The sequence below is a fragment of the Megascapheus bottae genome, chromosome 20 (genome assembly GCF_031878675.1).
Source record: "Megascapheus bottae isolate mThoBot1 chromosome 20, mThoBot2.hap1, whole genome shotgun sequence".
Classification (NCBI taxonomy): Eukaryota; Metazoa; Chordata; class Mammalia; order Rodentia; family Geomyidae; genus Megascapheus; species Megascapheus bottae.
Genome location: NC_143528.1, coordinates 40267762 through 40282222, shown reverse-complemented (window position 1 = coordinate 40282222; position 14461 = coordinate 40267762). Strand labels below are relative to the sequence as shown.

The 14461-nt window shown below is 53.3% G+C and overlaps 1 protein-coding gene across 1 annotated transcript in view; it reads left to right on the top strand.

Moving 5' to 3' along the window:
- Xkr6 (XK related 6) overlaps nucleotides 1-14174 on the top strand; it is a 142999-nt gene extending 128825 nt beyond the window's left edge. Inside the window, exons 2-3 of the mRNA XM_090353690.1 lie at nucleotides 5448-5644; nucleotides 12751-14174. Coding sequence (XP_090209816.1) covers nucleotides 5448-5644; nucleotides 12751-13715 — 1162 coding nt within the window. The 3' untranslated portion in view covers nucleotides 13716-14174. The remainder of the gene's footprint in view (nucleotides 1-5447; nucleotides 5645-12750) is intronic.
- The last annotated feature ends 287 nt before the right edge of the window (nucleotides 14175-14461 follow it).

Genomic DNA, 14461 nt, shown 5'->3' with positions numbered 1-14461 from the left:
TTGTCTTCCTGTGGACATAGTTTTTGTTTCTAGAATAAATGCCCAGTGGCCCCCTGAGGGAGATGGTGGGCGTCTGTGTAACTGAAGCCTGAGAGACTCAATGTATAATTAACCAGCAAAAATACTAGACTGGAGGTTTGGCTCACGTGGTGGAGCGAAGCCCTGAGTTCAAGCTCCAATATCTACCACATTTATGTGGGTCTTTTTCTGTATTTCCCTGTCACTGCCAGTGCCACAGTGTCTTAATTACTCTAGCTTTATAGTAAATTCTAAAATCAGATAGTATGACCTCTTCCAATTTCTTCTCTTCAAGTTCTTTTAGTTATTTTGGGCCCTTTGCCTTCTATATCTATTTTAGAATCTGCTAATCTATATTTGTGAAACATCTTGCTGGGATTTTGGTTGGAATTACATTAAATCTGTGGGACCAATTTGCAGGCAATTTTTGTCTTAACTATATACAGTCCGTGAATGTGGAATGCCTTCCCGTTGTTTATCTTCTCTTTATTTCTTATATTGGATTCTTGAAGCATGTAAGTCTTATGTGCTTTCTTAGACTTGTACTTACGGATTTCATTTTAGAGTGGAATTTCAATGAAATACGTTTATAGTTTCCTTTTTCCATTATTCATTAATAATTGGTAGAAATGCTATTTATTTTATAGGTTGATTTTTATGTTAGTGCTATGAGATACAGCTATATTTACTAAAAAATGTCACATAAAGGAGAGGCAAGCTGGCATGCGTGCATCTTTGTGTGTGTGTGGTGTGTGTGGTGTGTGTGTGTGTGGTGTGTGGTGTGTATGTGTGTGTGTGTGTGTGCGTGCTGGTACCAGGGCTTGAGCTCAGCTTGCCTGCCTCATCACTGGACCTTTCACTCACATTTAATACTCTACCATGTGACCTACAACTAAGAGTCTCTCAGACTTCTGTGCTTGGGCTGTCTTCGAGCCCCGATCCTCACATCCCAGCCTCCTGAGTAGCTAGGATGTAAATATGAGCCCCCGGCACACAGAGAGACTAGACAGGACCCAGAGAAGTCGGGCAGCTCCCCAGGGGACAGCCTGTGGCATTAGTGACAAACGTGGGGGAGTATCGGTGTTTGCGCTGAGGGCCTGCCGACTGGGCTAAGCTCAGAAGACAGGACACAAGTGGCCAGGCTGCATGGTATGAGGCCTGCTTGGCCCTAATGCAGCTGGGTGGAATGAGAAGCCGTGCTCCGGCTTGCTATCTGGGGACAGAAGCGGAGGCTGCACCTTCCTCAAAGGAGTTCTGAGGAGCTAACAGCATGGACTCATGCCACAGCGGTGCCCAGTGCCCCCGAGCTCCCCAGACACCAAGGCACGAGTCGCACTTGGTGCTCTGTGAAGCCATTCGCCAAGGTGCCAGCCTGTACTGCAGCCAGCGCCTAGGGAGAAGCCCTGCCCAAGTTTGCAGGCTGCACACCAGGCCCAGGCTGTAGCCAGGTCCCTGTGCCCTCGCTCAAGGTAGCGGGCGGCCTCTGGGCCTGGCACTGCGCATTGCATTTCCCGGTGTTCTTAGGGAACACCTGGGCCCACACAGGGGCTCCCCCAGGCTCTGCACCCGGCACTGTCGCAGAGGAGGGCGCAGGCCTAGGTATGAGATCACCAGATGAGGGTGAAGCTTCCTTCCTCCAATGCTTGGGCTCTGGCGCCGCCGTGTGGCCGCGTGCAGAGAGTGCATGCACACGCCTGAGTTCCAGCAAGCAGAGGTGGAAAGACTGCCTGACAGTCGTCAGATGGCTGTCCTTAGGTGGAGGTCTGCTCATGGATTTGGGCAGGGAGATGAGAGGACAAGCGCAGAATGGGGGCGCAGCGTGCCCTGCCATCTAGGAGCCTGTTTCCCAGAAGACTCTGAGGCCAGGCTGGGACCACTGCAGCACCCGAGGACCCTGCCGCTGCCACCTCGCCCTCCTCCCAGGCCCCACAAGTTGGGAGGAGCTCTGCACATGGCCCCAGGTGCCCCAGGTCAACCAGCCACAGAATCCGGCCCCGGCCTCCACTCTCCCTCTGCCTTCCTGATTGGGACAGAGCCAGAGAGGAGCCCCACTCTGGCCTTGGTGTCCTCTCCTACAGAGTATGGACAGGCTTGGGCCAGGGCAAACCCAATCAGCTTGCACTGCTTTGCTACCAGCTAGGGCCCAAGACTGGAGGAGGGAGGAGGACCGGAAGGTGTTGGCATTGGCTGTGGGCATCAGGACAGGGAATCCGGGCTGGCCCTGACTTAGTTCTTGCTTCGGAGCAGTAGTGGTGAGGTTTAAGGTTCTCTGGGCCCCAGCATCTGTTTTCTTCCCCACCAGACACACTCTGGCTTTGATCTCCCCAAGTTTCTTGCTACCTCTGGACCAGGTTCACAGGACCGTGAGGTTGGCTTCTCCTGGCGGGCATTTGTGAATTAACCAGGTCTGGGTTCGCTGTCCCCACGTGGCCTTGGTGGGCAGAGGGGCCTGAAGCAAAGGCAGAGCCGAGGAAAGCTGAGAGTGGCCGCCACCTCTGGAGCAGGATGGATAGGCCCCGTCTGCATACAGTCACTCCTCCAGCAGCTGGGCTGTTTGTGCAGGGGAGAAGAGCAATCTGGAGTCTCAGTGTACTCACCAGGGAGTGTTGACTTGTAGCCCTGCCCTGAGGAGAGTCTGTGGCCCACAGCATGTGGATAAAACTGAGTTGGGGTCAAGATGCACTTCAGACCAGTGAGATAGCGCCGTTGCTCTGCCTGCCGTGCAGCTCTTCTGGATGCTTGCCATGGGCCTCAGTGCACCTGCGGTAGGCTCCATGCACCAGCCAATGCATCTCTGTCTCCTGATACTCTGATGCTCAAGCTGGCCACTGTGCCTTCCCTGCTCCTGTCTGCTTTCCCAGCCCCTCCCAAATTAGTGAAGCTAAGGGCTCTTCCTCCTCCTCTTTTTCCTCCTCCCCCTCCTCCTCTCTCCTCTTTCCTCTCTCTTCTCTCCTCTGTCTCTGTCTGTATCTCCTTGTCTATGTTCTGTATTTCTGTGTGTATCTCTCTCCCCCATAACTGCCCAACCCCTGGAATTCTACAGATTGGGAACAACTGTGTCCCTTCCTTTCCGCAGCCCCTCCTCTGCTTTCCTGAAAATGCACACACAGAGAATGGCAGCAGCAAGTGGTGTGAAGCCTCCTAGCCACCAATGACAGGATCTGTAACAGAACTGGGATTCCCTGTGCAGCCTTGCCACACACCCCAGTTCCTCTGTGTTACGGGGAGATAACCAGATCTGCCTCACGAGGCGTGCTGGGAACCCCATGAGCTGGTGCAGCTGTAGGAGCCGCTGCAGGGACCCCTCTCTCAGCCCTCAGTAGTGTCTCTGCTCTGGTGGAGAGAAGTGAGGTGTCTGCCTCTGTGTGCCTAGGGGATCCCCATACGACACTGACCCCAGTGGGGAATGTTGAGAGAAGGCCATGGTGGTATTCCTATCCAATGGAAGTGTATTGTTGGTACCCACAGCCTGGTGGGCACGTGTCTGAGGCGCCTTGAGAGGGTCCTGGACTCACCACATGACTAGCATTCAAGTGAAGCCCACCATTTGCGATTGGAGCTGGGGCAGGAAGCTCACTCTGTCATTTTATGTTTTGTTACAAATGTGTGCTTTCAGATGGCTTCTAAAGCATGTGTGTCCATTCATAAGGTCCTCAGGTGAGGCCCCTCTCTTCCCTTTCCCAGGGGGGCACACAGTACGTCTCATGGACTCCTCTTGTCCTGTAACGCACAAATAGGATGCCCACTGTTTAGGCTCTACCTTCAACGTATTATGACAGTGCTGTGCTGTGTGGGCTCCCCAGCCCTGGAGGAGAGGCCTCCTGTGTCCACTCACTCCTCACATACATGCCAGTGCAGGCCCTAAGCGCTCAGCTATTGCAGGAAGCCACCAGCCAGGGCCATGCTCTGCAGCTCATGTGATCGAGCAAAGGGCAGGAAAGGCCAGGAGGAGAGGAGGGAGGCAGGAGGTGAGGTGAGAGAGGCTGCGGCGATGAGTGGGAGGGCTCTCAATGATTCTAAGCACATGGGAAGTTACAGGGCTTGGCACGGGGTGGGAGAGTGGCATAGCCACACCGGTACAGGGGGAGCAGTGTGGTTACGGGTGGGGGAGTGGCATAGCCACACCGGCACAGGGGGAGCAGTGTGGTTACATGTAGGCTCTTCAGAGAGGACTGCTGCTGTGGGAAGAAGGGTTCTTACGGAGGAGTGGGCAGTGCAGACCAATTAGGAGGCCCCTGTGAAGATGTAGAGAGGCCGTGGGGGGGGGGACACGAGGACTGTTCAGCAGCCTCAAGTGGCACTTGGAGATGCTCCAGGACAGTTGGGCTTTGATAGGGTCTTGACCATATGCTCCGTCTTTGTGCTTCAGCCAGGGTACTTTAGAAAGCCAGTAATACGAGTAGAACCTTCTTTCCCCAGGAGATGCTAGTTCTCTCCCATGGGCATGGTCACCTGGTTTACTGTTCTGAGTCGTGATCTTAACCAGGCCCAGAAAGCCTTACTGGCTGATCCTTGTTTGTTTGTCTTTTTTTTTCAGTAGACCCTGCTTACACCAAACTGCCTCTACCTCAGAGGCTGTGGTTGAGTTTAGATGGTATTGTGGATCTTCCTCTTGCCTGGGGCTTTGATGAAGGGTTCACCCAGGGTGAAGGCTCACTGCGCTTGCCATCTGCCCAACAGCCCGACCCACTCACACTGAAGAGAGGCATGGCCCTTAAGTCCCATGGTTCACAGCATCCAGCCCGGGCTCTCACCTCCACTTGCCTTCTTCAGACACTCACGCTGAGGGCTCAGGGGCAGACGCTTACCTGCGGGCCTCAGTCTCTGGTGTAGCAGGGGGATACACAGGTCTTGGAGGACAGTGGCCTGAGGTCCACCCTTACTTCCTCTTCTGATCTACTCTGGTTGCCTGTATAGCCAGGGTGACTGCTCTGAGTCCCAGCCGATCTCTGTGTGACACACCTGAGGATCACACCTACCTGCTCACCCACGGGTGTGGCCAGCCAGTGATGAAATTGCACATGTCCACAGTAGCAGGCGTGCCAGCCCTATGGAGCGTTCTTCTCCCTGGGGCCTCGGACCCGAGGACATCCCTGCCTACCAGCCACCTCCTCTGAGATGCCTACCTGGCAGATGGCAGGAGACCCCTTGGCCCCTACTCTTTCCTCTCTCCAGATAAGCAGATGAAACCAGAGTGGGCAGCCCTGATTAGGCCTCTGCTGGGCCAGATTCCTCCTGTGACCGGACCCCCAAGCTCGTCACACGTCCTTGGGCCCAGAGGACACAAAGCCCCACCCAGGCCCCTGGAACTTCAGCACACTGAGGGTGGGAGGGGTCCCCATGACTCACAGTGGGCTTCAGGGGGGCAGTCGGGGTCCTCCCGCAGCTCCGGCTCACCCTGTCTGTGTCCTGCCCCGTGTCTCTGGCAGGTATATCCGCACCATGTACCTGGGGATTCAGAGCCAGCGGCAGAAGGAACACCAGCGACGCTTCTACTGGGCTATGATGTACGAATATGCAGACGTCAACATGCTGCGCCTCCTGGAGACCTTTCTGGAGAGCGCCCCACAACTGGTGCTACAGCTCTGCATAATGATCCAGAAGAACAGTGCAGAGACGCTGCCCTGTGAGTGTTCCGGCCCCTGCCCCTGCTCAGACAAGGCCCCGCCCCACCCAGATCCCCCAGGCCACACCACAGCCCCCAGCCTGGCCAGGACCCCACGTGAGCCATGCCCCTTGCTGCCTCCTGCCCTGTGTCCCCACCTCTGTGGGCACCTTCCATCCTAGCCCTCAGTCCTTGGGCTGTCCCGCTTAGGGCAATGTAACCCACGCTGCAGAGGCACCCCACCTCCCATGCACAAGGCACAGTGTGTCTGAGCAGGCAGATCCAGGCCTCCTGGGTCCAGCAGAGTGGACAGGCGAGGGTCAGCCTGTCGAGTAGAGTTGGCCCTTCCTTGAGCTGGCCTGCACCGGGGTTTACACCTCTGTGGGAATGGAAGCTCAGGCTTAGAGGCAGCGGAGTGAGGAACTTAAAAGCAGCATCGGCTGGCACTGGTGGCATATGCGTGACATCCTGGCCACTCAAGAGGCTGAGGTCTGAGGATCACGGTTCAAAGCCAGCCAGAGCAGGAAACTCTGTGAGACTCTTACCTCTAACCAACCAAAAGTGACATGTGGAGCTGTGGCTCAGGTGGCAGAGTTTGATGGAAAAAATCTAAGGAAGGGTGCCTAAGTTCTGAATTCAAGTCCTAGTACCAGTACAAAAAATACAAACAACAGCAACCCACGCTCCCCTGCCCGGAATGATGATGTTAAATCATTCCTGGCTGCAGAGCTTTTAAACCGCGATGTTTTTGCCTCCAGCCTGGAGAAGCCCTGCCTGCCGCGTGGGCGAAGGAATTGCTCCGCTGTTAGGTGCACTTTAGGGGATCCCACGTGCTGGGTCAACGCTGCTCTGGCCCCTGGTGGTTGTGGGTAGTCTCCAAGGAGCCTCAGAAGCTCTGGAATGCGCCCTAGGCACAGCAATCTGTGAGAGATAGAAGGCTCTAGAACACCTCCTCTGGGAAGGTCTTCAGAGGTTAGAATGCCTGGTCAAGGCTGAGCCTTGACACATGGCTCTGAGGGCCAGCCCCGCTACAAGTACCGTGGCATGCTCCGAGCACACGCCAGGCGGTGAGGGCCCAGCCTAGAAGAGTCTACCATAAGAAGGGACCAGAAGTGATGACTCAGGGCAGAGGGTGGGGACACAGGATCTTCAGGCTGGGCAGACTTGGGACAGGTGAACCCCGCAAAAGCAGGGATGGCCTGAGGGAGAGGAATCATTCTAAAGGTCAGGACAAGCTGCAGGCAGGTCGTGGACAGCTCCACAGCTAGCAATGCCCAGCTGGCTGGACTGACCTAGCCAGGAGGTAGTGCACTTACCATCACTGGGAGAATTCACAGCAGAGAAGCTGCTCGAGTCATTCGGCCCACAGGGCTAATTTCAGAGGCTCACAGAGCTGCGGGATCTGGGTCAGCAAGGCGGCTGCGGGGGCAGGGTCTGCCTGCTGGTCCTGGCTCCCGCTCTCCAGGGCTGGCCCTGGCTCTCTCTGGCCAGTGCACCTGCTGGCTTCCTGGGCTGTCACCGCCAAGCTCTGGCCATCTATTCTTGGTGCTGCTGCTCTTCTTGTAGATCTGCATGCTCAATGGGGCTGTGGGCTTTACTAGTGGGCTCTGTAGCTTTGGTGGGCCTTACCGTGATTCCTGCCTGTCTGCACCATCGGTGTCCGTGGCAGACACTATTGCCATCCTTTTATTGGTCAACTTTTCCATCCATTTTGCCCTCTGTCAACCTCTCTACCCAGCCCTTTCTCCTCCTTCTGGTCCTCACTAACCACTGGTTACCAGTGCAACACTCAGCCTCAAAGGTGGATTTCATGTCCTAGTGTTGCCACAAATGCAGATTTCAGTGACATACTATGAATTGCAGTTACTTCAATCTGTCTTCAAATGTGAAGGGAGCCCCCTCCCGCTGCATCTCACCCACCTCAGATCAAACCGCTCTCAAACTACACCCAGATGAACTGCTTGCCAGCAAAAGCATTGGTATTGCACACTGAATTTCCCTTTGAAGGTAGGGGTGGAATGTAAGATGCAGCTAGGCTTTTCTTCCTGTCCACCGCCATGACGCTTCCCTGCTGGTGTTTTCTTTCTTGACCTCGGCAGCTCCTTTCACATCAAAAGCCACTGCAGTGACTTGAACTTGAACTTTGCATTCTCTTCTTTTCCTGGCAAGAGCCCTTCTTGACAGAGTGACTCAGGAAGAACTGTATACTTCCCCATCTAGGCTCCATTAAGATCTCCTGCCCCATGGCAAGAGAGAGCGTCTTCCATGCCCGAATCAGGAGGAAGCACAGAAGCTAATCTTCCTGGCCCTTCTGGCCAGGTCTCTCGTTGGAGGGCCGGATGTCCGAGGGCCAGTGGCAGGTGGAGGGAAGGCCGGTCCTCCTGGCTGCACAACTCTTACTTTCTTACCTCTCAGGAGACATTTGCTCATGTGAGAAATGTGCTCTGGTCATTTCTAGTCCTGTGGTGGGGACATTGTCGAGAACTCGCCTCAGAGCTAGGACAGGAAAGGCAATGACTTCATCGTCTGAGTTCCTTTGTTGTTACAGCATCAACAGTCGTTTACAAAGAATGCAGGTTTATTTGGCTTGTGCCTCTGTGTGAAGCTAGCATCTGGCGTAAAGCCTTCCATCATGCACCACCGTAACCAGCGGGAGGTGTCACAAGATGAGACAAGGCAAGTGTGCCAGCGTGGGTCACTCTTGCTTCTTTCTTACAGGCAGCCATGTGGTTGGGGATCTTCTCTAACCATAATTACTTCCCAAAGGCTCCACCACCACTCTCATTAAGATAGAGCTGGGGGACTCAGTGTCCAGCACCTCACCGTTGGTGAGGGGACATATTCAAGGTATTGTGGTCATCCTTTGGGGCTTTGGCTCGCACGGCAGGAGGCAGTCCTCTGGAAAGTGGATGATGTCTGTGTGGGTCTGTGTCTCCATCCGTGCCATGAACCAACCTCTCACCTTGTTTCTTCATAAACAAGAAGTAACCTTCGCTACTGGAACCACCCATGGCTGGATAATGAATCAGCCAGCAGCACTGAGAGTTCTGTGCTAGCAGAGCTCTCTTCCTTCCAGACATCTTACTGCTGCTGCTCAGATGCCAGTGCTTCTGGGTGCAGTGAGACTGTGCCTGGCTGTGGTTGCTCCTCAGTGGAGCTGGATCTCCTGGGATCTCCTGGGTCTGGCCAGACAGGACCCAGGCACCCACCAGCTCTGTGCTGTGGCAGTGGAGGGCGTGATGTGTATTCTACAATCTCTGGGGCTTGCCTTTATCCCACTGGCTGTGAAGATGGTATGTTACTATCTCAGACAGCATCTTAGGAAGGGGAGGCTGGAGCTAAATTTTCTTCTGCTGGGTCCTTAAAATGCTGAACTTGATCTTAAAGCTACTTCGGTAGAAGGCTGACCCCTCTCCGAGGTCCACCATGGTCCTGGAGTGGCTCTCTGGGCCCCTGCAGGCTCAAATGAGCCCTGATGACATTTCCCATTGTCCCCTGCCGTTCTAGTGGCTATTGACTGGAGGGACAGAGGTGCATTTAGGATCCTGTGTGTAGAACTGGGCAATGGCTATTTCTTGAGGAGCGGAGCTAGACAGAAAAATGATTTGTGGCTTCCTCCCACCCCACAGGCCCTTTGGGCTGGCCCCCGCTTCTCAGGGATGCTCCTGGAAAGGCTTACCTCTCCAGATGTGACGAGCAGACAAACGCAATTTGCTTGATTTTGTAGGATTTAAGTTGCAAGGGTCACTGCCCAGAATGTGTCATGGGAAGACAGAAGAGATGGCGCTGTGGGTATGCGATGCTTCCAGGCCCTGCCAGGCCATTCCCGGGCTCCTCCACCATCTTGGGGACTTGGGTCTTACCTGGGAGAAGCCCTTAGGTTTTGTATTGGCCTCAGATAACCCAGATATTTTCCAAGGGGTGGAGGGACCACTTTCTCTGCGGTCTGAATTCCATTCTCTGAGAAAGCTGAGTAGAAGTCAGACTAGGTTTTTGGCTCAAGAACTCGGGGACTCTGGCAGATGCCTTTCCTGTCTGCTCCTGCAAGACTCAAAACCTTTGGCGTCCCTGTCCCCTCCCTGCGGCTCAGCCCCCACAAGGCAGGCATCTGGGGCCATGAGCACAGTGGCCACATGCAACATCAGGCCTGTCTCTGTCTCTCAGCAGGTACTTGCTCTAGGGAACATTTTTGTATTTTAAAATTGATATCAAATAGAGTGCTGCAACCGTTTACCGGGACAGCCATCTCAGTGCCACAGGCCAGACGGCTTTGATGACAGACATTCCCTTTGTCCTGTCTCTGTGCATCCCCCGGAGTCTCTCCTTATGCCTCGTCTCTCTCAGAAGGACATCAGTCATGTTTGATTAGGACCACTCATTTTATCTTTTTATTGTTATTATTACTGGAGGTGAAACGCAGGGCTTTGTGCCTGCTAGACCAGTACTCTACCATGGAGTCATTTCCTTAACCCTTTTTGTTTTTACTTTATTTTTGCCCAAACTGACAATGAATGTGTGATTCTTCTGTTTCCACCCATCGTTGCTGGCTGTGCTTGTAGGTATGCACTGCCAAGTTGGCTGCATTTTATCTTAACCTCTGTAAGGACCCTATCTCCTTTAAGCTAGGTATGGGGTACACTCCTATAATCCCAGCTATTCAGTAGGCTGAAGCAGGAAGATCACAAGTTGGAGGCCAGCTTATAATACATAGAGAGACCCTGTATACGTACACATACACACACACACACACACACACACACACACACACACACACACACACACACACACACACACACCATACCTAGATTCCAAGGTACTGGAGATTAAGAATTTAGGGGTAACAGAATTCAGCCTCTAGCAAGCATGTGTCTAAATAAGACAATGTCTGTGGATACTCAGTGAGTCATATTATGTTCTCTGGAACATCCAGGCGCTGACAGGAAGCTCATTTTTGGATGGATGGATGGATAGATTGGGGATCGATCGATTGATACATGATAGACAGAGTGAGCCCATTTTTCTGTCCTGGCACCTCATCCCTGCCCCAGCTGTTTTCTACTCAGCTGTCTTCCTGAGGCCTCCATGGAAGGTCTTCCACTGAAAAGGTACACCCTAGGTCTTTTATGGCCCTCGGGCCACACAATGTGGCTGAGGTGACTATGGAGCACTTGCCCCAGGTTCACACACACACACACACACACACACACACACACGGAAATTGTTCACCTGGCAGCAGTGGAAACACAGAATATAGGAAAAGAGTTTTCTGAGGCTGTCCCAGAGTTCAGAAGAAGCCAGGCTCTGGCTACTGAGAACCACATGTCCCTTGTCCTCTAGAAACCTTTTCCTGCCTCAACCCTAGAGCCAGAAGTGGCTACATTCCAAGCCCACGAAGCGGGCAGAGGCGGTGCCCTATGAGACGAGGTGCAATGCCTTGGGAGGGTGGCTGGTATGGTGGGACAGACACTTCCCAAAGAAGCTGGAGGACCCTCACCATGGCTGCTCAGGGGAGGGTTTCTGGTTGATTTCTGTGGAGAAATTGTCTCATCTTTTCTGTTCGTTATTATAAGAGTAAACATATGAGCTGAGCACTGGTGACTCAAGCCTGTAATCCTAGCTACTCAGGAGGCTGAGATCTGAGGATCACAGTTCAAAGCCAGCCTGGGCAGGAAAGTCCATGAGACTTTTATCTCCAATAAATTACTCAAAAATTTAAAAAAAAACCCAGAAGTGATGCAGTGGCTGTCATGATAAAGTGCTAGCTTTGAGCACAAAGAGGCTCAGACCTTGAGTTCAAGCTTCAGGACTGGGGGGAAAAAAGAGTAATATATGCTCACTGTGCCAACATGCTGGTTTGTTATCACATCAGATTGTTCTGAGCTTGGACTTGAGATGAGGGGGAGAGAAGAAGAAGGGGCCTTCAAAGATAGGGTCGGGAATGAGAATGCTGGGACTGCTGGCGGGGGGGGGGGGACGGTGGAGGACTCTGACTTTTGCATGATGTTTGCATCATGGTAGGGAATGGGGCAGGAACCCCAGAAAAAACAGGCAGGAGACCAGGCAGGACAGTGTCTGGGATGTGTAAGGGTCCTGGATTGAAACATTGTGTTTCAGAGAAAGAAAAAAGAATGAAGATCGTGATTTCAGTGGGAAGAATGTTGTAAGGAAACTGCTCTATCAGACCATCGTCTGATAGAAAGTCCATGGGTGATGTTCCGTCTGCACTTGTACTTAGTTCTGAATCTTAGGCCAAAGGACCAACAAAAGAGGTGCTCCGGGGACTGTGCAGGAGCTGAGGCTGGGCGGGGCGGGGGAAGGGAATCTCCTACACAGCCATGCTCACCTCGTGGCTGTGTCCCCAGGCGGAGTGGAAGGTCCAGGGAAGATCAGCCATGTCTCTGTTCACTCCATGTCACAAACTGGGTGGGCACAGCTAGAAGCAAAGCTGCTCTGCAGGGTTTCCGCAGCACCTGGCGTGAACTCCCTGGAACTCGGCTGCGTCTCTGTCTCAGGGCAGGCATGCTGCCCGCAGAGGAAAGCCAAAGGAAGCAAGGACAGGCGTAGGCACATGGAGCTGCGACTGCTGGAGAAAGCAGCCAGTGTTTGTGCACGAGGGTCAAGGCAAGGAGGAGTGACAGAGGTGGCTGGTCCAATGGCAGACGACCCCGGAGGGCCCTCTGCAGAGGGCGAGGGAGAAGCCAACTGGAAGGAAGCCGAGGAAAGGATTTGGGAGAGCCCCCCACCCCCAAAACGAGAAAGGGAATGAGAATGGCTCAGCCTCCTTGCGGAGGACAGGGGTTGAGGGAGGATCTTGGGCCTTTACACAGCAGCACAGGCTGCTGGAGGTGGGGGCCCCCTTCCAGGCCCCATGTTCCCATGCAACGTAGGTCCCTAACAGGAGCCACCCCAAACCCAGTGGCTCCCCAGCAGGGCTGCCGAGACCAACCCTGGACACCCAAAGCTGTCAGTGTAGGGAGCATTTGGGATTCCATCAGTTCCTGACTCTGCTTCTCTCTCCCTCCTTCTTTAGATGGCAGTGCGTGGGCACCTCCTCAGCTGGCAGCCCCGTTGTGCCTCGCGGCTGACGTCCGAGGTTCTGACCGTGTGGGCTTGTGTCTTTCCGGCAGGTGTCTCCTCTGTGACCTCGCTGATGTCCCTGGCTTGGGTGCTAGCGTCCTATCACAAGCTGCTGCGGGACTCGAGGGATGACAAGAAGAGCATGAGCTATCGAGGGGCCCTCATCCACCTCTTCTGGCGCCTCTTCACCATCTCGTCCCGGGTTATCTCTTTTGCCCTCTTTGCTTCCATCTTCCAGCTGTACTTCGGGATCTTCGTGGTGGTGCACTGGTGCGCCATGGCTTTCTGGATCATCCATGGCGGGACAGACTTCTGCATGTCCAAGTGGGAGGAGATCCTCTTCAACATGGTGGTAGGGATTGTGTACATTTTCTGCTGGTTTAACGTCAAAGAAGGGCGGACTCGATACCGAATGTTTGCATACTATACGATAGTCTTGACCGAGAACGCGGCCTTGACGTTCCTTTGGTATTTTTACAGAAACCCGGAGAGCACTGACTCGTATGCGGTGCCCGCACTGTGTTGTGTCTTTGTTAGCTTTGTGGCTGGGATCGTACTGATGCTCTTATACTATGGCGTGCTGCACCCCATGGGGCCTCGGGCTAAGGTCTTTGCCAGCTCCTGTTGTGCCGAGCTGCTCTGGGGCATCCCTTTGCCCCCCGATGTTGAGCCCATGGCACCTCAAGCCCCTGGGTACCGGGGGACCCAGGTCACGCCCACCAGAGTGGTGCCGGGACAACAGGAGGATCTCATGGCCGACACTTGCTTGCCCGTGTTCCAAGTGAGACCCACGGTGCCCTCGACCCCGACGGGGCGCCCGCACTACCCCGAGGGGCCCCTCATTAAGATTGACATGCCAAGGAAACGGTACCCCGCCTGGGATGCCCACTTTGTAGACAGGAGGCTGAGAAGGACCATCAACATCCTGCAGTATGTCACCCCCACGGCGGTGGGCATCCGCTACCGAGACGGGCCGCTCCTCTACGAGTTGCTGCAGTATGAGTCCTCACTCTAGAGCAGCCTGCCCCGAGCTGAGACGGAGACCTTAAGTTTGGTTGCGGCCAGTGCCGCTTGCAAGAAATATCACCCCCCCTTTCCCAGCACCCACAACCACCCCCACCACTCCCACCACCACGCCACACCACCACCAAAACCAACACCAACACTAAGAAACAGATCGATAAGTCACCTCCCCTTCAGATAAGCTTTCTTTCCAGTTGCTCTATGTATACAAAGATATCCTCTATGTTTTATAAGTAAAAACAAGAAGAAAACCTTTCTTTTGTTTTTTTACACATAGAAAGAAACAGTATTTAAAAAAAAATCCCACACTATGAATCATAGGTGGAGAAGGCATTGTCTCCTCTCCATCAGAACAACAACAACAAAAAATACCACAATTTTATACCTTACACCAAGTGTAGATTATTTATGGGATTGGTGCTGATTGAAAGAACAAAACAAAACAAAACAAACAAATAAACACAAACAAAACCTTCAACTGCCTTATGCCCTTAGGTGCTGAGTTTCATTAAGTACTGTCATATTTTCTCATGCAAAGCTCTCTGGTGACATTTGTACCAGAAGAGAGAAAATCAAATAATCAAATGAAACAACAAATCTACCAAGGAAACAAAAATCCAACCAACGGAGACAATACAAAGCAATTATTCTTCCTATCAAATTATTTGTGTCTAAGAAAACAAATTACTAAAAGCAAAGGCATAGCAGTCCCTCCTCCATTGGATTTCTCTTCTCCTC